This window comes from Panicum hallii, chromosome 7 (genome assembly GCF_002211085.1).
Source record: "Panicum hallii strain FIL2 chromosome 7, PHallii_v3.1, whole genome shotgun sequence".
Lineage (NCBI taxonomy): Eukaryota > Viridiplantae > Streptophyta > Magnoliopsida > Poales > Poaceae > Panicum > Panicum hallii.
This window is the reverse complement of record NC_038048.1, coordinates 46,350,063-46,372,579: the sequence shown is the minus strand read 5'-3', so window position 1 is coordinate 46,372,579 and position 22,517 is coordinate 46,350,063. Positions and strand designations below refer to the sequence as shown.

Sequence of the window (22,517 nt, the reverse complement as noted above, 5' to 3'; positions counted from 1 at the left end):
TGGACACCGTATTTAAATAGAGGCTCGTGCTCTGAGCAGGTACTCTACATTCCGTTGCAACAAAATGTAAGAACATGAGAGGTTCTTTTGATAGTACATTAGTGTTCTTAAGCGTATACAATCAAGTGTTCAAATTCCCTGCATACTGGAACGTTGTTTATTCAGCTTTATGAGTTCCACAAGGAAAGATTAAAACTGAAAACAAGTATCCCAAACAATTATGCTTTGTAGTAAACACACAAACTCCAAACTAAGCATCCCGAGCTGCATGAGACTTCCAGAGGTTGTTCCATTCCACCATGGCATCAGCTGCTTTGGTGAAGATCGCATTCTTTGGTCCTAGTTTCTCCCGGACAATGCTTGCTAGCTCCTTGACACAATCCTCAACAGTAATGGCAGTCCTTGATAGTTTCAGTGATTGGAAGAATGGAAGAACATCATCCATGATTTTAACCCCTTCCCATTCTTTCAAGCTCTCCAGAGCTTTACCTGCTTCAGCATCACTTCTCATCACATAAGGCAGTCCAGTCTTCACACCATACCCTAAGCTGTCGCACACTACTTTAGCACACAAGCCATTCCACACATCTTCAAGGGTGTCCCATCTGTGCTTTCCTTCGTTGCGTAGCCGCAGGCCTGGGAAAATAGCAGGCCCCAACGCCTCACGATTAAATGCAACATTTATCCCACTCACAGGCAGCATGGCACCAAGTGGAACTGTCATTACAGCATCCACATAGGTTGTGTTCCGCTGATTTCTCTTCACAACATGAGTCATTGGGTCGTAGTCGGCGTTATGCAGCCATAAACCACATGAGAGCATGCACTCAACCCCCTCGCGCAGGCTGAATGGGTAACCACGGACAAAATCAGCACCTTTCCGGTACGGATCATAGAGCGTGTTGAAGAAGAAAGGTGTGGCAGGTGTCTTCAAATTGGCCATGTGCTGTGCAACAGCATCAACAGTCGACCCAGCAGTGTCCTTCGCTGGGAGGCAATTGTCATCAATTGAAATCACATACTTCTTCCGTGAGACAAGATACCCAAAGTAACGGCATGAGTGACCAGAGAAGTTGATGGACGTGGCGCCAAGCACTCCATCAATATCTGACTTTGTGTAAACCTTGAGATCAAAGCCAGTAGGGATTTGAAGATCCTCTTTCATGTCTGGATCTTTGACAACAATGATGTGGAAACGAGAGAAAAATGGCCGCCATGCTTCAAAGAAGGTGGTCAGGTTGGGCTGGAGTGCTGCAATCACAATGTCAACCTCACTGTCTTGAATTACTGAAGACATCTTCTCAGGTAATCAAAATGATCTAAGCAACAACAGGTCTAGAACCTCTCGGAGCACCCTGCAAACAAGCAGATTGTTGTGTCAAAACAAAAGCTGCTGTGGCATGACAACCGAATCAGCAAGGGTAATATGATAACAAACACACTTGTGGGAAGCACTGGTACGAGTGGTTGCTTAATGTTTAGCAATTGAACGGCCAAGATGATTTCCTCACAGCCAGTTGCCAGAAACAACTTCAGAACTTTCTCGGTCAGCTTACCAGCACTCAGGGTTCTCTGCCATCAAAATGCAGGAACGATAAGCAAATGCATTCACAACTGTGCAAAAACTAACACAAGGGGACATCACTCCACCCTCTTCTGGGATATCTCAAATCCTTTAAAGAGAAATGATCTCACCTCCATCATAACTAGAAAATGATAATAATTCCAAAATTACAAGTGTCTAATTACAGAAACAAGATTACGACACTAGTGCTTTCCAAATTGTGAGTGTGGAGTGTCTCATCATGACTAACATTAAGGCATCCGCTACTCTTTCCCCACCACCACAGTCAATAATTTTCGACTCTTTCTGCATGACCCTAAATTCAATTTTTTAAAGGTAAGATTAACAAGGTGAATGCAGTATCCAACACGGGACAAAACAATCAGAATTGATCACACATCACCTCTTTGCCTACTTTTAGCAAAGGCGCCAGAGAGAACAGTTGATGTGAACCCTTGCCCCACAACTCAACAAGTTCTATCAACCTTGCAAACGGCATGGCATGCTACCAGAACGGATCAGGCAGCATAACCGCTAAACGAGCCTACAGACCATGCCCAATATGATCGAACCAAAACTAATTCTCAGCACGAGCAACTGATCCTAAAGGGGCGGAGGGCGGTGCGGGGTACCTACACGGAAGAGGTCGATGACGAGGTGGTCGGGGAGGTGGGAGAGGTCGGCGATGTGGGCGATGCGGAGGAGCGCCGAGTCGAGGGTGAGGGAGAGCAGCGAGGGCGGTCGCATCGGCCCAGATCTGGATCTCGCGCCCCCTTTTATAGCCCCCTCCGCGGGAAGCAAAGGCGCCTCCCCCTCGCGGCCGTGCCACGCCACGTTGCCCTCGGTCCTCGCCTCCCGCCCCGCTCCCCACGCCCGCTTCGTGTTGCGTTTGCCGGCAGGGCAAGCGCAAGCGCAAGCGCATGCGCAGAGCCGAAGCCAACGACGCACCAATCGGCGACTTTTCACGGTGGTTTTTCCCATTAACCCCTCGCTTTTCCGCGGTTTTTTGCCTGCGCCCCCTTGTCGCATTGCTTTGTCGCGGGGAAAAGCGAAAGCCGGAAGCGGCTAATCACTAATGACGAGGAGGATGGTGGGGTAGGCCGGACCGGGCCGGCGGGATCGTGCGCGCCACACATACTCGATGATGATCTGCGAACGGCCCACGTCAAGTGCTGTGTGGCAGGCCCGGCCCGCACCATACCTCAAGGCATAGCTCTCAGCCTCACACGGTCACACCGTCGTCCACTACTTCGCCAGCGCCCGTTCCGCGCGCCGCCGAACCCGCCGCCTCCTCCAGCCTCCGTCCACACCGGAGCTCGCCAGTCAGCCACACCGGCACCGCGGCTCCCGCGGGAACCTCTCCTTCGTGGTTGTCGCCGCCGTGCGCCCCACTCCCCGGTCCCTTCTGGTCGTGGATTGAGGGCGGGGCGGAGATCCGTCCGGACTTGGGTTGATCTCTTGTTGGTAAGGAACCCTAAGTTTGCTCGGGTGGATTCTTCTGGGAGCGAATTTGATCCTGCGATATGTTCCAAATGCTGTGACCGGTCGAATCTGAATATTCCCTTATCCTCTTAAGTTACCAGCGGATTTTCGGTTCTGCATAATTCAGCGCTTATCTAATCCATGCATCGTTTGCTTTAATTTGGTTTGATTAGGCTCTTCCTCGTACGCACGATCGATCCCAGTCGACACCATAGAAATTGGGAAGGTGCGGGTGCAGCTTCTTCTCGCAGAAGCCTAACCCCCATGTCCCTCGCTAGGCCCACCCGTGTGATCCCGCCGTGACGCGTCATCCATAGTAGAACGCCATGTTGTCAAGGTTAGCTCTTCAGCTCTTAGTATCCTATGGAGGTTGCATAACATTTCTATGCTTGTTAGTGTGTTGCCCTGGTGCAGTTTGTCCAATGCTGAAGCGTAGATTGCTTTCATGTTTACTCCCAGGTTTGCTCACATAGGGAAGAGCAGAAAACTTGCTCAAACCCTATTGGTTGCCTCAAAACCCAATGCTGGTAGTGGGCAAAGCATTGGTTCAAGCTTTGCATTTGGTTTGGGTTATTCCGGCAGGGCTTTTTTGCATGGGAGGGTTCATAATGGTCCAAGCACTTCATACATTCTTGGAAGGGCAAACGGGAGCTCACACTGGAGCACTGGTGTGAGAAAGTTCTCAGTTCTTTCGTCTTGTAGCCAGAATGCATTTCAGAGCCAACTTGCTTGGAAGCGACTCGTGGAAATGGGTTCTCGTGCACCAAAAGCATCTCCATTTCTGAGTAGGGTTGCTTGTGCCATTAGCTTGGCTGTGAGTAGATCTAATTTAGCTCCTTATCTCTTCGCTTTCATAGCGGGAGAGGTAATGCTAGCTCAGAAGACATCTGCAGATGGAGAGTACTACCCAATACGTGAGCGAGCTCAGGATGGCCGTATTTACGTCACCTCTTTAATATATTCGGCAGTGGAGATGGTTATTATAATCTTCAGATCAATATATTTGGCATTGCTGTTCACTCCGAGTATACTGATGGCACCATTTGCAGAGACTCTTGGCAGTAAGTATAGAAAAACATGGCTTCGACTTGTCCATCATACTTTGGAGCTGGCAGGTCCTGCATTTATCAAATGGGGCCAATGGGCTGCAACACGCCCTGATCTATTTGCAAGTGACCTATGCACTGAGTTGTCAAAGCTGCACACAAAAGCACCAGCTCACAGCTTTAAGTATACCAAGAAAACTGTTGAGAAAGCTTTTGGTCGGAAGCTATCTGACATTTTTGAGAATTTTGAAGAGAACCCTGTTGCATCTGGAAGTGTTGCTCAAGTGCATAGAGCTGTTTTACAATTCCGGTATCCCAGCCAGCAGACAAAGCGTGTAACAGTTGCAGTAAAAGTCAGACATCCTGGTGTAGGAGACTCGATACGGAGGGATTTCAGTATCATCAATGCAGTAGCGAAAATTTCTAGATATATCCCCACATTAAATTGGTTGCGTCTGGATGAGAGTGTGCAACAGTTTGCTGTCTTCATGATGTCTCAAGTTGACCTTGCAAGGGAAGCTGCTCATTTGAGCCGGTTTATCTACAACTTCCGAAGGTGGAAGGATGTATCTTTCCCAAGACCTCTTTATCCACTTGTTCATCCTGCTGTTTTGGTTGAAACCTACGAGCATGGGGAGAGTGTTTCACACTATGTTGATGACCTTGAGGGACATGATCGAGTTAAAAGTGCTCTGGCCCATATAGGCACTCATGCGCTCTTGAAAATGCTACTGGTAATGTATTTTTAGCCATCTTGCAGTATCCTGATTCAATATATATGGTTACCTAATTAGAACAACTGAAGAAATTAAAACTATGTGAAACATAGGTTATATTATGTGTTGCAAAGGGACTTATATTTTTTCTATGCATCAAAATGACACTCTTTGCTGCTTTGATCTGGAAAATAACTGCTACTATAAGAGATTATACTTGTTCTGGACTCCGAGTACGAGACCTACCAATAGAAATTTATCCCTAAACATATCTTCTGTAGCATAGTTATTCATAAGCACTAACTTTTAGAGCTGTATTTACAGCTAACGTTTTTTTATCACTTTGTGTCAAACAGGTTGATAATTTCGTCCATGCAGATATGCACCCTGGAAATATTTTGGTCCGTGTTGTACAACCAAAAAACTCAAATAACACCCTTATAAAGTCAAGGCCACATGTAGTCTTCCTTGATGTAGGAATGACCGCTGAACTTTCAAGTAATGACCGTGTGAATTTACTTGAGTTTTTCAAGGCTGTTGCTCGCCGTGATGGTCGTACAGCTGCAGAAAGTACTTTAAAGTTGTCAAAACAGCAGAATTGCCCAAATGCAAAAGCTTTTATTGAGGTAATATGTCGCTACCTTACAAGTCTTTTCATTGATGAAAAAAGCTTAGATTTTCTTATTGAGAGTATTATCTCGCTCCTTTTCCTTGATAAAGCAGGCTATGCTACTGTAATAGGTGGTCAATAGGATATACCTTCAATTTTGGCAAAATGTATTTGCAACGGTAAAGATGCCAGCAGAAACCAAGGATCATAACTTTTCTCTGAATTTTATATGTTGCTTGCACTTGGTTGTTGCCAATTTTTGGTGCTCCCTCTGCCTTGCTGCATTTTCTTTTTCTTCCAGAGCGCTGTTGTTTGTGGAGAATGAAGTGCGTAGTTGCATTTTGTCCACGCTCAACTCCTTGTTTAATGTTCTGAAAGAGGTTCAGTGGTTACAGTATTACCATTTAATGGTGAACTTTTGTTCCAATCTCATTAGCTATAGGATCATATATTTGGTGTCTCCTTGAGCTGTTTGTATGATGTGAATAGTCTCATTGCAAAAGCAGGATTATTATCAGAGGCCCTGGTGTTATAAAACCTGAGGCTGAGGAATATATAAAACAGAGTTGATTCATTGATTTTTTATGCTGTATGAACATGTGGTAATATTTGATGCAAGCACATTTGGTCTGGTTTGTGGCGTTATGCTACCATGGAAATTTTGTTCTCCCCTTAAAGTTTGCCAATAAATATCATATTTAGATGCCTACATTGATTGTAAAAAAAGTTTCACCTGCACTAGAATGCGTCACAACTCAATGATAGATTGTTGGATACTCTTTCCTTTTCTTTTTAGCAATTCTCATCAGCAACCGGTATCACTTTTCTTTTGCTAAATGACAATTGCTAATGGAAGTTTTGTGTTAATGTATTTGCATGGTTGCAATTGCTGAGAATTCTTAATTTATGCAACAGGAAGTTGAGCGATCATTCTCTTTTTGGGGCACTGCTGAGGGTGATGCTGTCCACCCAGCTGAGTGTATGCACCAGCTTCTTGAGCAAGTTCGACGTCACAAAGTGAACATCGATGGCAATGTTTGCACTGTCATGGTGACTACATTAGTACTTGAGGTAACTTGCGCACTTCTTTTTACTTCACAATTTTACTCTCAGAATACTTTTTGTTTTGTTTTGGAGAGCTTTAAGCCGCCATGTTTGTGTTGCCGTAACCTTTTGATTGTTTTGGGGATTTTGAATCCTAGACATCTTCCTGCTGTGTATTGTGTAATATCCAGCTAAGATGTTGCTTCATGTGTAAGTAGATAGGGTTCCACGATGTGCCTGTGTAATCTGCTTTACATTCCTGCCTATTTGTGTATTACAGCTTTGTTTCCTTAATCACAATAATACCTTGTATTGGCATTCCTTTTCCATTTGTGATAATTGAATTCTTTTCACCTTTTTACAGGGCTGGCAACGCAAGTTGGACCCAGATTACAATGTTATGAAGACATTACAGACTTTACTTTTTAAAGAAGACTGGGCAAAGTCTCTTCAATACACGATCCAAGGGCTCATGGCGCCTTAGGATCTACACTGCCATCCTCGCGAAAGTTTTGATCTGGTTTGTGTTCGGCTGGAGGATGCTCTGCTCTCACCATCACATTTTGTTTCTTTTCCATTTCATCTACTCTTAGATCATACAGTTCTGTACCCGTCCTGGCCTGTGCTGCTAAAGCAGCCTCGATAAGTAATAATTGCAGCATTGTTTTGAAGATACCAGAGTACTATGCTGTAGATTGCATTGCCCTGGATTGGGTCCTTTTTTGCTCCTCCCAAGTCCCAACACTTTTGTCAATAGCTCTTAGATGATGTAGCAAAAGGTGTTTTTATTCAGGTGATCTTTTTGTAACTGAGAGACTATCAGGGAACGATAGATTTCTTATGTACACACAGAGATACTGTTAATTGTTTGAAGAAACCTACGTCTCATCTGACAGTTTCCTGGATCAACGTCCATAACAATGCACCCTGGTTTTCTTTTGCCTGTACCAAGAGTTTCCAAGTTTGAAATGTGAATGTGTTATCTGGTAAGTATCTCGCGACTTCATCTCCAGGCAATTTGAAATCACCTGTTGCTCCTATTATGAAGGAACGAAGCCTGCCTTGATGCTGTCAGGGTTGTACTAACATGGAAGCGTGTGCGCATCGAGACTTTGCACATCACAATGATGCTTTTGCTTCGTGTGTGCCTTTTCCAAGTCTGAATATAGTTGCACATTCTAACCACTGCATGGTGACTGCACAAGGTTAGTGGGACATGAAGGTGACTGGGACAACAGCTCATGTCCCACTGACCTCCAGATTTTCTGAACCAGTGCCCGAGTCAACTAAGGGTGTGTTCGTTTCCTCCCTCTAAAGTTTAGGTCCATCACATCAAAGAGAATCTTACTATTTAGAAATATTAAATAAAATATGTTTATAAAACTTTTTGCACAGATGGGTGCTAATTCGCGAGACAAATTTAATGAGCCTAATTAATCTATAATTTGCTACAGTAATGCTACAGTAATCATCCGCTAATCATGGACTAATATATCTCATTAGATTCGTCTCGCGAATTAGCCCTGGGGTTCTGCAATTAGTTTTGTAATTAGACTTTATTTAATACTTCTAAATGACAAGATTCTCTTTGATGTGACACCTTTCAACTTTAGACCCTAAGAAACGAACACGGTAACCTTAACTAATGAGCAAAGATGCATGAGAGGAAAGTACATGATATTCCTCGGTTCAGGTCAGGGTTCCGGACCGTGATACACACCTGCCTGAACACCCTGCGACCATTCGAGCATCCTTCCATGCTCCTTCTCAGCCTGCCATGACCAGGTCTCCTTGGCGTGCGCATCACGGCGAGGCCAACAGCAGACCACACCATCGTGTGATCCCTACGAGCAAGTTCCAGGTAGCTTTCCGGTTCCCGTCCAAGGACTCGCTGGACGAGCCTGACCAGGCGTTCCATTCCATCATCATGGGATCCCTACGAGCGTCGGGATGATCCTGAATTTTCCTTCCCTCTCGCAAGGCCGTTCGGTGGCCGCCTGGCCGGGCAGCAAATCCAATCGGGGGAGGGATGGATGGCGAGTCAAAAGCGGAGGAGGACAAACCGGGCGGGAGGGGAGGGGGACAGAGATCGCGGCGCAGGTGGCATGTCGCCGTATGCACGAGCGCCAGCCGGGGGCCACGCAGCGATCGCCGCCCGCTCGTCTCGTCCGCGCGCGCGAGCACCCGCCCTCGTTATCCGTCGGTACTCGGTAGGTCGGTCGCCTCCCGCGGCTGCCCCACCACGTGCGGGCACGGCCCGCGTCGCCAGCTGCTCGCCCCGCCCACCCCCTCCGCCCCACGCCGGCCGCGCACCCGCACGAGCGCGCACGGCCGGCGTCACCAAATCCGTTGGAAAACGCAGCGCCCGGCGCGCCAACCGCGCTTGCTTCTCGCGATGGTTCTCCCTCTCCCGACGGTGCCGTCGCGGCAGCGCCCTGTGCAACCACAACGTCTCAACCACCACCCCGCCCGCCCGGCCGGCACCGGATGGTGCGCGCACGGTGCATGCACCACTGCGCATGCCGTCGCACAGTAACATGGGACTATGACCACCTACCTGCGTCGTCCAACTCCGGCCGGCCGGGCACAGTGCAGGGCAACCCATGGCACACGTCTCGGTGTTGCACGCGGTTTATCCCTTGCACACGGCGCTCCGGCGGCCATGCCATAGACGACGGGCCGCATGGGTAGGGTCGTAGTATACGTATACGGCGGCAGCCAACAACCAATTATTGTGCCGGCGCCGCGCGTGTACGCTTTTCGTGGCGCCGCGCCGGGACGGCCGGCCGGGCCCGGCGGTGCGCCGCCCGGCCGATACGGGAAAGTATTCGTACTAGCGCATGAGTACAGGAGGAGGGGTGTGGGGTGGTGGAATCATAGGCCGGAATGATGGCGCTAGCGGCGTGGTGCGCGGGCGCTCGCGGTCGAGCCGGCCGGGGGGTGGCGGTTGGTGCCGTGTCGCGCGGGAGGCGTGCCAGCCACATGCCGCGGCCCGCGGGGGGCGCGCAACTCCCCGGCCGCCCTGCCGCGCCGTTGGCCGCGTCGCTGTCCAGGAAAACGACCGCGTGCCGTGCGCTCGCGGACGCGCGCGCGCGTCTCGCTGGCCTCTGATCTTGCTCCGTCGTCGTCTATCCCGCGGGGCTCGGCGCGAGCGTGAAAGCGTCGTCCACCCCGGCAACAGAGCGCGCGATCGATCTACGGTAATAATGATTGGTCGCTGGATTGTTGGGATAGAAGCTGGAGAGTGAGGTTTGGAGTGTGGAACAGAGGAAATGCAGACAAAGCTGTGCATCTGGCGGCGACAATTGGGTGACTTCATCTCCAGCCGATCCTTCCATGGAGTGTGGATAATTTGACCTGATCAGCGTCGCGTCTCGTGCAGTAGTCATGCCGCCGGCGCCGCTGCTGCTGCCCAGCCTCTACGGCGACGTCGCTCGCCGCGCCGCCTGTTGTCGGTTGGCTGGGCCCTTCCAAACAGTAGTCGTCCTGTTGCAGGCTACAGTCTGCAGGTACGATGCCATCACGCCCATGCCGCGCCGCTTCTCGCCCTCTCGCTCTCACCGCCAGCCCCGACCCAGGAGCATGCGGCCGAAAGGCATGCGCGCCAGACGGATGAGCTCGCGCGCGCTGTCCCGGCGCGCCGGTTTGTTGGCAGCAACCCACCGCTCCCGGCCGGCACCCCCAGCCGCCGCCGCCCGCCGGCGCCGCCGTGATCAGTGTGTAGCATAGCCGTATCCTAATGCTTTCCGATCCAATCTCCATGTCTACCATCAGCTAGCAGTCTAGCATTCTATCTTGCCAAGATTCATGGAGGCAGAATTTTCATCTAAGACCAGCCGAATTGGCTACCGTACGTCCCCATCCAGCCTTTCCATGCTGAAATTTCTCGCACGATCAACCTCACCACTAGCTAGTAGCTAGAGCGGCTTGCGTTCGCGGCAGTTGCAGCGCTTCGTCACACATCAACGCGTGTCATGTACAAACAGTTGCAGGAGACGTGTGCCGAGAGGCATCACCGCCATGTCTATCATCAAAGCTCACGGATGGATGGACCGATCAATTCTTGCCATTATGCTTATGCCGACTTATTAGCAAGCATAATGACAAGCACTATTGACCTAATCAGAGACGGCTAGACATTCAGTTGTACAGTACAGTGTCCTCCAATGCAAAGCTAGTGGATGCAACAGTAGACACATAGCCGCTGCATCGATACCTCTTGGATCCGATCCCTGCAGCAGCTAGCGCACATCCATTCCTTAAAACACCCTGCTGCAAGACGACGGCCGGCCGGGCCGGGCTCGGCTCTTGGCTGGCTACAGCTCCGTGACCATGACACTCCTATCTGCGCTGCCACATCTCCCTCCAAATGCCTGCCTGCCTGCCTGCCTGCCGAATGAGTCCGGAGCACAAGTAGCAGCAGTTACCTGTTGGTCTGGTCCCCCCTGAATTCCTGATTGGCGACTGCAAGCTAGCTAGCACCTAATGAGCCGGCCGGCACACACAGGCTTAGCTAATAATAAAAAATGTAAACTAATAAAACATTGATATATTTATTATATATATGTTAAAAAGTGGCGTGTTGCATTGCTAGCTAGATTATCCATGATGCTAGCTGGTCGATCCTTCCATGAAAGGGTTGAAGTGTCTTGTAAGGCATGCTAGCTACGCACACGCGTGGCAGCATCACGGATTTAATACGCGCTGGCAAAGCTAGCTACTCATCAGGTGTAACCTCTCCATATGCTATCTAGCTAGGTTGCTTTGCTTTGCTTTGCTATGGATCAAGGTATATAAGCATCCAGCATAAACGTTTGATGATTACCCCCAATTAGCAAGCTAGCGATGCATGCAAGCGCATGTTACATACGAACATGAGAGTTTGATGATTGCACTTTCAAATGGACATTTTTTTTGAAAAAAAAACATCAACGTGTCTCATGGTATGACACTAGCTAGCTATAGCCGAAAAGGACTAAATAAAAGTAATGCCCTTCCCTCCTCCATGGCTTTTCCATGTTTCTCGTCGATTGATCAAAAGTCCACAGTCTACACTACTTTGCGTGGTGCAGGCATGTGGGTTAAGGGCCCTTTAGGGGACCAAATCAGTGAGAATATTATGATACGTGAACAAACAAGTCCTCTGTTTGTACTCCCCAGTCCCCACCCTTCACTATTCCGGCTTCTTGGAACCTTCTAATAACCTACTAATTCTACTGCTAACCGCTGCATGCATAAACAAGCAGGCAATCTGTTCATCGGTCTATCGTGCTTGGATAAGGCCGGGACACAACGACACACCCCCATGTCTGAACTTCTTGGATATCAAGTGAATTGACTAGTCATTGTTATTGTGCTGATTATTAATAGCTTATATATACGTCTTATACTTTGAAATAATTAGCTAGGTAGGTTCATGAACTTGTTGTTTCTGAATTTCATCTAGCTATAGCTAGTACCTGTCTCATGTGTCTAAGTTTCTAGCATGTGCATTATATATATATATATATATATATATATATATATATATATATTGCAATGAGATAGTGAAGTTAGCATGCTGTATGCATGTGCATAACCTTCCTCTTCTTACATGCAGCTAGCTGCTAGCCTAATTAAGTACTACACGGGTGTTTGGCATCGTCCGCAGCTAGCCACATTGCACTACACACGGAGATAAATTTTTTATTCTCAAAGAACAACAAAACTTTACAATGCAAGGATATGTGACACTGACATAATCCTAGACCCAAATAAAGATAGCTAGTGACATATTTCCTTATTTGACCATACATGTGTGCACGCTTCCATGTGAGAAAAGATAAAGGACACCAACTTTACACACGGATCCGCAAAGAATGTAAACCAGCAAGATAAGGTTATGAAACATAAGCAGTGCACTGCTAATGGCTTTAACTCTAATTATTCCATCCATTCTACTTTTTCGCCAGCAAGAAATTTTCTGCAGTCAGAAATATTTTGAGCAGGTAGAGTACATGGGGTTATCCAAGCTAGATACAGCCTAGCTAGCTAGCGGCTAGCAGGCTAACTGTTGATGTTGAAAAGGCTTGACCTGACAGATTTGTTCTTTACACACAGCTCTAAAGCCTTTTTCGAAACTTATTTGTAAGATACCTAGCAAATGTAAAACGATTTTTTTAAGGAAATTAAAGTATATAGACATTAAGCTCAGTTCATTATACATAGATGCTTCGCATTCATGTCACACAGCTGGGTTTTTTTTAATACTTTCATTCAATAGATTTCAGGATGCACTAATGTATTTTTCCCTTCCGTGTACGTAAGAAGACAAACTGAACATTAAGCATGAGAATGACACTAGAAGGTAAGGGGTATGCATCGAACAATTGCATTATTTGTCCATAGATCAATCTTATCAAAAAACTAGAGATAGATGTTCTTATCGTAGTTCTAAATTATCTGCCATATCCTATTGCTATTTAACTTTCCAACTTTTTAGCTAGAAAAATCTTGTGAACTAGGCACATTTTCTTATTTGGTTTAATTGTATTTGACACTTATAGTGCCCTTATGCACTGTCAGCACTTATTTGACACATTAGGCACAATTTTTTCATAAAAAAAAGGATACGATTCCTGCATGGCCATAGCAACACAAGTAGTGCACTTATGATTATCAGATTTTGTATTGTATATAAGACTTCTATTAGAAATGTGCAAAATATGCTTATGCCTACCTAGCTAGAACAATGTGTTTACAGACACAGGCCATATGAAGTTATAGCTGAATGTTGACATGCTCTACTTAAAAACCGATCAAATATAGCGCATGTTAATTTTGCCTTGTAACAACAATATCAGTATATATGTTGACGGTTGGGATAAATTAATGCATATATATAGTACGTATGTGTGCCCTTGTTCGACCTCGACATCTCCGCTTAATTTCGACACAAACAATACAACTGCAGTTGCATGCCCGACATCTCTCCAAGAACATGATCCATGCAGGCATGGCCCATATGAACGCCGGAGGCACGGCACGGATCATTAGCGGTTGGGCACTAGTTTATGTCATCTGTTAAGCACCATTATTATTGGTACCGGACAAATCGTGTGAGCATCACATAACCACTTCGGATTTATTAGCAAGACGAAGGACGCACTTGAACTTTTACTTTAGAAGGTGTGGCAGGAGAGCAGGACACAGCCCTCATGATTATTGGTGAAGCCTTTCCTTGTCATTTTGCTTTATGTTTTTGTTTCATTTATTTTATGAGACTACAGGTGGTATATCTAACGAGCAGTACTAGCAATATTTAAGCGAAAGAGTGCTCGAGGCAGCACGAGTAGTAAGTTTTACTGAAAAAGGCAACTTCCTGGTTGATATCAACTGAAAAAAAAAACATCACATATAGTAAGTTTTACTATTATGAATCCATCCATGCACAAAAGCTAGAGCTGGTAGCATCGTAGTACACTGCTTACATGCGCCCGTGACAGGGAAATGAGCATAGCTATGCATGATTTGTTTGTCCTTTTGACTTGGGAATACGTACGGTTGATGCGGTTTTGTAGTACTATCTAGATACTACATGCCACCGGATCAGATAGGTGTCATAGATAACACATGCAGTCCTGATCGATCTCCAAAATAAAGCTTCGGTAAATCGTCATTGATCCACTGGTCAGCTAGCTCCTTGCATTCCTTGCTCCGCCTGCAACTAACTGATCATCGATGCAGTGGAATGCAAAGGCTAGCCGCCATTGCTTATCCCCGTTGATGTGAACAAGTCAACAATAATCACGAGACAGAGGGGCAAGCGAGCGAGAGGCCACGATCGGCCGGCACCGGGTTGCCGGCCGGCCGGGACAGTGCACGCCACCGCTCGAACCCGTCCTTCCACACAATGCAACTTTTTTCCTCTCTCTGCCCCGTCGTCTAATCCGTGTTCATATGTGATGGATCGCTGATTAGCATGTCTTAACCGTCGCGAGATTGAGCTCTCGTGTGAGGCCGATGGCGCTGGTTTAGACGTTGGACCAAACCACCATTAGCCAAATAAACCAGCTAAGCTATAGCCCTCGCTCGGATCCTCCTAGTAGCCAATACTCTCTCTCTCTCTCTCTCTCTCTCTCTCTAGCTGGAGATATTGGAGACTGGCTGATGAGGTTGAGGGGTAGAGAGTATGGACGTCCACATGCTGATGTGTCTGAATAGACGATCGATCATATACTGCGCGCCTTTTTAGAATTTATCAGGGCCGGGATCGCTGTCAAAACGACTGGAACTAACAGATACCAAACGGATGGATCGCTCGCTGGCCGGCTCGCCGTCGCCAGCGAAAGGGGCGGCCGGGGTTTATGATGAGCGGCGCCGCGCCTGCGACGAGCGCCACCAGGATTATTATTGCTACTAGTATTTGCGCCGCTATTACGCACGTCGTGGCAGCAGAAATGTGGTGCAGCACTGGCTGCTCTTGTTGTTCGTCTAGACCGCTGGAGAAAGAAGAAAAGGGGGGAGAGAGAGAGACCGAGGGCCGGCCGCCGGCACGCAGCTGGTGTGGCGAGCTCCTTTTTTATTCGTTTCTCTCTCCTTACCCCCTGCTAGATAGAGCACGTACGTATCTCCCTCTCCCTCTCTCTCTCCTCTCGCCGGCCAATCCGTCCATCCATCCGTTCCATCCATAGGGGGGTGGGCCAGCACCCCATGTGCGCTCATGTGGTGGTTTGCAACGCCCGGCCCCACCACCCACCACTTCGCCCCCTCCCCCTCCCCCTCTCCCTCTCTCTCTAGTCTCTTTCTCTCTCCTCCCCAACCCACCACCAGCACCCCACCGGCCGGACCATCCATACGTACACCACCACCGCCATCGCCCTCCTCTCCCTCCCCCCCGGCCGAATTCGATTCTCCCTCTTCCTTCTCTCTCTCCATGACCCATGAGCCAGCCGTGACGTCTGCCTGGCTGTCAGGCCTAACGGAAACGGGGACGCCGACCCGGCGTGCGCGCATGTTACCCGACGCCCCGTATCCGCTGGCAAAAGTGCACGCGACGCCATGTGTTCCGCAAGCCGCCCGCTCGCTCATCATCTCCCTCCCGTCCCGTCCGATCGAGCAGCAAAGCGCGTGCCACCCATCCATCGCCCATGGCGTTACCGACCATCAAGAGAACCATACCTAGATACCTAATCCATCCACGGACTACTTTGCTCGCACGCGAATTGCTAGCTCTCCGTTTTTCCGTTTTCCGTTGGCCGTGCGATCGCGCGACAGCAACAGCAACGTGATCGTCATCGGAGAGCCGGGGGATTCAATTTGCGCGGCCATCATTATTGGGCAAAAAAGGCTCGAGCGTCTCCTAATCACGCCATTGATGCGCGGCACATGCGTGGACGATTACTACGAGCTAGATCAGGTGATACGATGATCGTGGCTGCAAGCAATAGCAATGGGGGCGGGTTGTAGCTGAATAATCCGCGTAGATAGAAATCGGGGAGGGAGGAGAATAGTAGTAGAAAACTACTGCTCTGTTCCAACAAAAAATGCAGTTCTGGGTATATATCGAGACGCCAATAAAACTAGATTACTGTAGAAATGATCGTCGGACCAGAGTACTTTTATGTCCTTGCCCATCTTCTCCAAAGGCGATTCCATTACCCTACGTGCAGGAGTGGAGCGGGGAGTTGTTGTTCGCGTGTTCTTATTCTCTCTCTTTCCTCACCCTCTCCCTCCCTCTACCTGTTTCATCATATCTTGCACCGGAAGGGAAAAAATAACCCCTTTCTCTCTCCTCCGCTTCCATGCCGCGGCCTTGTTTTGTCTCTCGTTGTCAACTAGGTATTATAGGACACAGGATCTTTCCGAGGACATTTGTGTCAGAGCCGTGTTCCTTCCTTCCTCCCTCTCTCTCTCTCTCTGCTGCCTTCCTTCCTTTCTCTCTCTAAAGACGACTAGTAATGAAGATCATGCACAGCACAAAAGGCAGGCAGGCCCCTCTCCTGATCCTCTGTGTCAGAGCCCAAATCTCCCTTTCTCTGTCCTCCCCACCCTATCTTCCCCGACCTTAACTCCCCTCCCCCCTCTCTCTCTCCCGCTGCTGCTCTCGCTCTCACCTTCCTCTCTCCTGCCTCCCACGATTCCCTCTCCAGCCTTTTAAGCGACGCGCCAGCTTCCACCGGAGTTCTCTCTCTCTCTCTCTTGATCCTCCAGCCTTCTCCGCTCCCTCTCCTGCTGCTCCGCGCCGTTTCATGGCACGGAAGAGAACGGCGCGCCCGCCACCGCCACCGCCGCCAAACCCTAACCCTAACCGCCGCGCCGTGGCCAGCACCGCCGCCGCCCCGGCCCCGGCCTCGGGCACGGCGTCACCGTCCAAGCGCATGCTGGCGTTCCACTTCCTGCGCGCGCTGGCCCGGATCCACAGCGCCACACCCGTGCCGCGCCGCACGCGCACCATCCGCCGCGCGGCCTACTCGTCCATGGCGCGCGCCGCCAACCCGCGCCGCGCGTGGACACAGGCGCTGCTCCGCCAGGTGCGCGTGCGCAGGGCCATGAGGTCGAGGCGCGCGGTCCTGCTGCGGAGGCGCGTCTCCGCCGCGCCACCTGCGCCTCCTCTCGGCGCCGCCAGGAGCATCGTCTCTGCCGCCGGAGAGACGGCAACGGAGGCGATGACTCTAGCCAGGGGCGGGCCGCCTCCGCGGCAGGCGGGGGAGCCGGCGAGGGCCGACGCGCTCCGGCGGCTGGTCCCCGGCGGCAGCGAGATGGAGTACTGCAGCCTCCTCGACGAGACCGCCGACTACCTGCGGTGCCTCCGCGCGCAGGTGCAGCTCATGCAGAACCTCGTCGACCTCTTCTCCGGCCAATGATCGAACCAGTAATTAATTAATACCGCATGGTTAATTAATTCTTGTTCTTGCACCGCCGATCATATGCTGCTGCCGCCGCTGTTTGTATCTAGATCATCGCATATCTCTTGTTCATGTCACATGAGATCGATATGCATGATTAAGATAGGAGATTGTTCAGAGGAGAGGGATTATTATTGTTGGTACATACTTTTAGTTGGTAAGGTTATTAGTAGGTGTATAGATTGGGAACGCATGGAGGATTGGAGGGAGATTGAGGTAATTAATTGTAACATATATATAGAGAGAGAGAAACTGATGAAGCATGGAGTCACATACATATAAGCTAGTGCAAAATATACTTGTTGTTGGGGGTCAGATGATTGATATGCGTATATGTTTGTGAGTTGTGGAACCATGTCATCTATTTTTTGTAGCTAGCTACACATGTAGGTAGCTGTTTCATACACACGCACTTTTCTGCCTGTCAATTTTCACTTTTATGTAGGTCTATCTGAATGAGGAGGAAGGTAATTTGCTCGTAGCATGTATGGCATGCATGAACCTAGCTTTACCATGGGTGCGTGGTTGCATGAATGCATGAAGCATGCATATTATTACCGACTCTTTTTTTTTCTAGAGCTAGATGGCTGATTGAGTTGGCTATATTAGCTCTTGTTTTCTCGGTAGTGTATAGCTGCTGCACATGTGTATGTATTTCTCTCTCTCTCTCTCTCCCTGACTCCCCCCCCGGGCCCCCTCCTTCTCTCTCTCTCCCTCCCATTACTGGGTCTGGAAGAGACAACTAGCTAGCTAGATGATGCTCTAGCTAGTTGTTGCCTTGTGTAATTGGAGTGCTAGGATGGTGCTTATGTTCAATTGGTTTGGTGGAGTGTTCCCTTTCTCCTCTCAAATTTGGGAAAGTGGGATCCACAGAGTCTATGAGGGATAGGGCTGCTGAACTTTGAGCTTGAGAAGACATATGACTTGTAGCCAAAGGAACCAAAAGACATTCTCTCTACAGGCAGTTAGCATCTTTCGATTAAAGGGCCTAGCGCCCTTTTGTTTTTTCCTTGGGAAATACATATTTTTTTTCCTCCTCACCTTCCATCAACTACGCCAACTAATTATCCCCCGTTCCTTTTTAGGTGCCACCGGCTCTAAAGAGTACTATATTCTGTGTACTCGATGCTATCAAGTTTTTCTCTTTGGTTTTTTTCTCGTGTGTTATTCTTGGTTGTTGTCTTTGACACATGCGTTTGTTGCTTTCTTTTTGAGGTAAGAATCTGAAAGGCTTAATACTGGCTTCTTCTCTTCATTTCAAGTGATCAAAAGAGAAGTAATCTGTCCAAATTATGCGCCATTGGGTAGTTTGAGCACATTCATGCAAATCTTACCAAAACTGTTCATAATTCAGGCTACCTAGGAGTATTTATTTATGGTTTCCTTATAGGTTTCCCCTTTTTTTAATTTATTTGCTTTCTGTTCTCTTTGCACATATGGTGTACCTATTTATTTTGTATGAACACATTATCCGTACTGTTTATCTGTTATGAAAAAATGATAGATTTATTTGTTTTTATCTTTTGGATTTTCTGGGGCGTTACCTATTTTGGTTTTGGTACAATTTTAGTTAACTGTGCTCACTGCTGTCAATCAAAATACATGCATGTTCATATATGTGAACAAAAGGTAAAAAAGCTCTTATATATAGACACAGTATGTCCTGTGTGCATTGCACTTAATTAGGAGTATTAATTAGGTAAGATGGCCATCCAATTTGAACAACTAAATTAGTACTAACAGCAAAATGGTACTTGATCAATCAACAGCTAGCTAATGTCATTTTGCAATCCACTAATTAATAATTGGCCCACAAGATTAGCTGTACTAATAATTTGCTAGCTACAATTTAATCATCTTCTATTTATTAAAATAAATATACATAACAACGATATGTTGCCCACTAATAATGGTGGTAGATCAAGATTGTGTACTAATTCCTTAATTCGGAGATTTCTATACCAATGACTCGTCCTTTTTTTCTGATCTGCTCTCAACCTGTGTGTGTATACATCTTACTAGTTCTTATCTTTTTATCTCTTTTACTACAAAGACAGCCAGTACTCAAATCGAACAGACATATAACTATTGAAGCATTTTAATCAGTTAATGAGCACACTGAATTTTCTTATTATTATAGAAATATGATAACATTGCAGTCAAAACAGAAAACATGCATTCAGTGAGATAAGTAAGAAGTTGGTGAAGAAAAATTGTGTGGTGTTCTCTTAACTATGACACTGGGTACATGATTATTAAGTAAATGAACATTCAATTTTGGACAAAAGCTGGAGACTAGGTAAATAAGATTAACTTTTGTTGACCCTTACAAAGAAAAAAGAATAAAAAATGAAACTAACTTGATTGTGTTGAATAAGAATGTCATATGGAGGGCTCCTGTTTTTTCATGTTAGGGAACTTGAAGAAGACGTCATTAATTGTTGCAAAATAAGTCTATATATATATATATATCATATGCCTATGCAACACAAAACATAAGAACTAAGGCAAAATATTCTTTTTGGTAAATGCTACCTAGAGAGGGGTTGGTGTGGCAATGCAATTAACCTTTCTTGGAATTAAGAGCAATAAGTATATTCCATGGTTTCCTTCTGTTTTCCCAAGTGATGAATTGTTTTTGTACTTAAGGAGCCATTTGTGTAATGTACAGTTAGTTATATAACCATTTTTAGTTTAGTTATATATACATTTGCCACCACACAAAACGCTGCATATTGAATGTAGAGGGCTTTCACATGTACAAGATCCACTTTTTATTTATATATGCACAGGGCTATATGTCATACCAATTAATAAACATTTCTAACATTTTCTATGGTTCCTGGTGTTCAACTATCATCGTATATAGTTGCCCACAATATTTTTATCGATGTTTTATTCTAATGAAAAATTGCTCATAAAAATGTCAGATTATATGGTAAAAAATACGAGTGTATTTATAAAGAGATAATGCCCGTTCACAAAAACTTTAAAATAATGTCCAGATAGGTGCCTACAAATAATGAATTCATTTGAATTTTTTTTTGTATGGCGACATCTGCCTGATGAAGATATTGCTGGCTGTTTTCTCGAGTTAAAAAATGACCACTACTGCACAGGATAAACTTTGCATCCTTAACTTTATTTTTATTTTGATTTCATTTTGAAGCACCTTTGAGATATAGCCAATTACCTGAGAGTCTTGCTGCATAGTAACCTGAAATCATAACTACCAATGGAGTAGTGGACTACTTAATTCCAAAATATAATATACCAAACAGATATAAATCGTTACAGCCAAAAGAAATTTAAATTGCTTCAAGACAAACTTCATTTCCATAAGCGGTTTGTCGTAGAATTCTGCCGAACGCATGTTACAGTTGTCACCAGCTAGACGGGCAAACTGGTTCCATCAATTGGAGATCGTCAACATCAAAAATTAATTTCGATTGCCTTCTTGTGATCTAATGAGCCTTCTCCCATGCATGTTCCAAATGAGGTCCAGAAATTTCAGAAGAGCAAATAAATATCTAAAAACTTCAAAGATTCTACGTATTATGGGCCTGTTTGGTAGGGCTTCGGCTTGTCAAAAAACGGCTCCAGCTCTGACTCATCCGGTGGAGCGGCTTCTCTGGTGGAACTGAAGCCATTTTGAAAAAGTTTGGCAAATAGCTTCTTCGTATTGTATAAAAGGATAAAATGTCCAAATTACCCTTATTTTTTCTATTTTTTCTATTTTTCTTCTTATTTTTTTCACATTCTCTCTCCTTCTTCCATTCCCCCTCGCTGCCCACGCCGCTGCCCACGCCGCTCCTGTGGCCTCACCTCGCGCTCCGCCCACCGGCCACGTGCTCCCCATCCTCCTTCCCGCCGCCCTCCTTCCCACAGCCGGCCGCACGCTCCGGTCACCTCCGCCCCGGCCGCGCGCTCCGGTCCCACCGCCGGCCACCTCCACCCCACCTCGGCACCGCGCTCCGTTCTGCGCCTCGGCCCGGCCGCGCGCTCCTCGCCCTCCTCTCGTTGCTGCGGGCACCTGGGTAGGGCTGGCAAAGTGTAAGATGGAGCCGGACGTAGCCACGTTTTCTGGCTCCGCCTCCCCCAAAGTGCTCCAGAAAGCATCTTTTCCGGGGCTCTGGGGTTGAAGCCGATGGTGAAGCACCCTGTTTGGCGGGACTCCGGCTGGAGCCGGTTTTGGAGCCGCTCCTGGAGAATGGGTCCTATAACTAGCTAGCAAGTTTGCTACCGCTTTACCTGCATCTAAAAGCATGCATGCATGTAATCTGTTAAAAGAACAGACCTTTAATAAGATGCCACTCTTGCAACTAAGTTAAACAAAAACTTCCAGTGGAATACGACCTGCAACGATATATCACAAGCCCTGGTTGGTGATTGCAGATGTTACTAGGTTCTCCATTTGTCCTTGAATTTGTGTCCGAAGATCAATGTTTGGCGTCAAGCAGTGAGGTGGGGAAATTTTTTTATAACCAAATCTAGCACAAGTTAACTAAAAAAAAACTTTCAGTGCTAATTAATATACCTTACAATTATATCATGGGACAGATATTAGTAACTAGTACTACTAGCTTCTCAGCTTTGTCCTCGAATATTTTGCTAAAGTACTGCCTAATAATTAGCTCGTCGTCAGAACCTGTCCTTCACCTTTTAGCAGTCTTTCTTTCTTTTGAGTGGTTTTTAATGTTTGATCTGACACTCTTCGCTTGCTATTCGGATCTGCATACGAAGGACGCGTACAGGTTCTTTATGGAACACACTAAAATTGTTCTATTAATTCTAACAGAAATGAATTTGTTTTAATTGGTGCAAACTCTGACATATTCGTATGAATTTCTGCATTTCCAATCGAGGATTTAAGTCTAAACCTGCTCTGAATTTATTACCTTTATTTGAATTTGTATTTGCTGTGAGTATTTGAGCATTACGACAGTATGGATAGAAGTTACAAGAAGGGGGAAAAACACGTCAGCAGTTAATAACTCGATCGGGACCAGACGTCGCGGCACGGCATATTAGCTAAATCACAGCAGATTAGCTAGTGGCAGGAGCATCCAGCTTGGAGATCGCTTAACCCACGAAAAAAAATAAAACAAAACGCAAAAATCATTACATGCTGGGCTCTCAGCGCGCGTCTCAAGCGACGGCCGGGAGCGT

General features: G+C 47.0%; 3 protein-coding genes across 5 annotated transcripts; 2 read left to right on the top strand and 1 right to left on the bottom strand.

Annotated features, from left to right (window-relative positions):
* Positions 1 to 54: 54 nt before the first annotated feature.
* On the bottom strand, positions 55 to 2,499 carry LOC112899308 (probable inactive UDP-arabinopyranose mutase 2). 3 transcript variants are annotated; one of them, XM_025967730.1, is made up of 3 exons: positions 2,201 to 2,492; positions 1,443 to 1,572; positions 55 to 1,287 (listed from the first exon to the last, which is right to left on the bottom strand). In XM_025967730.1, exons 1-3 carry the CDS (start codon positions 2,309 to 2,311, stop codon positions 251 to 253), a joined length of 1,278 nt encoding a protein of 425 aa, XP_025823515.1. In that variant the 5' UTR covers positions 2,312 to 2,492; the 3' UTR covers positions 55 to 250. The 3 variants fall into 3 exon arrangements, with proteins under 3 accessions (XP_025823515.1, XP_025823513.1, XP_025823514.1); XM_025967728.1 differs by having other exon boundaries at positions 55 to 1,355; positions 2,201 to 2,487; XM_025967729.1 differs by having other exon boundaries at positions 1,149 to 1,355; positions 2,201 to 2,499.
* A 289-nt stretch (positions 2,500 to 2,788) lies between these two features.
* LOC112899306 (probable serine/threonine-protein kinase abkC) lies at positions 2,789 to 7,371 on the top strand. Its single transcript, XM_025967726.1, has 6 exons — positions 2,789 to 3,028; positions 3,220 to 3,383; positions 3,506 to 4,826; positions 5,165 to 5,434; positions 6,334 to 6,489; positions 6,827 to 7,371. Exons 2-6 carry the CDS (start codon positions 3,373 to 3,375, stop codon positions 6,944 to 6,946), a joined length of 1,878 nt encoding a protein of 625 aa, XP_025823511.1. The 5' UTR covers positions 2,789 to 3,028; positions 3,220 to 3,372; the 3' UTR covers positions 6,947 to 7,371.
* Positions 7,372 to 16,300: 8,929 nt separating this feature from the next.
* Positions 16,301 to 18,867, top strand: LOC112901079 (transcription factor IBH1-like). The gene has a single exon (XM_025969912.1). It carries the CDS (start codon positions 16,692 to 16,694, stop codon positions 17,304 to 17,306), a length of 615 nt encoding a protein of 204 aa, XP_025825697.1. The 5' UTR covers positions 16,301 to 16,691; the 3' UTR covers positions 17,307 to 18,867.
* Positions 18,868 to 22,517: the final 3,650 nt, after the last annotated feature.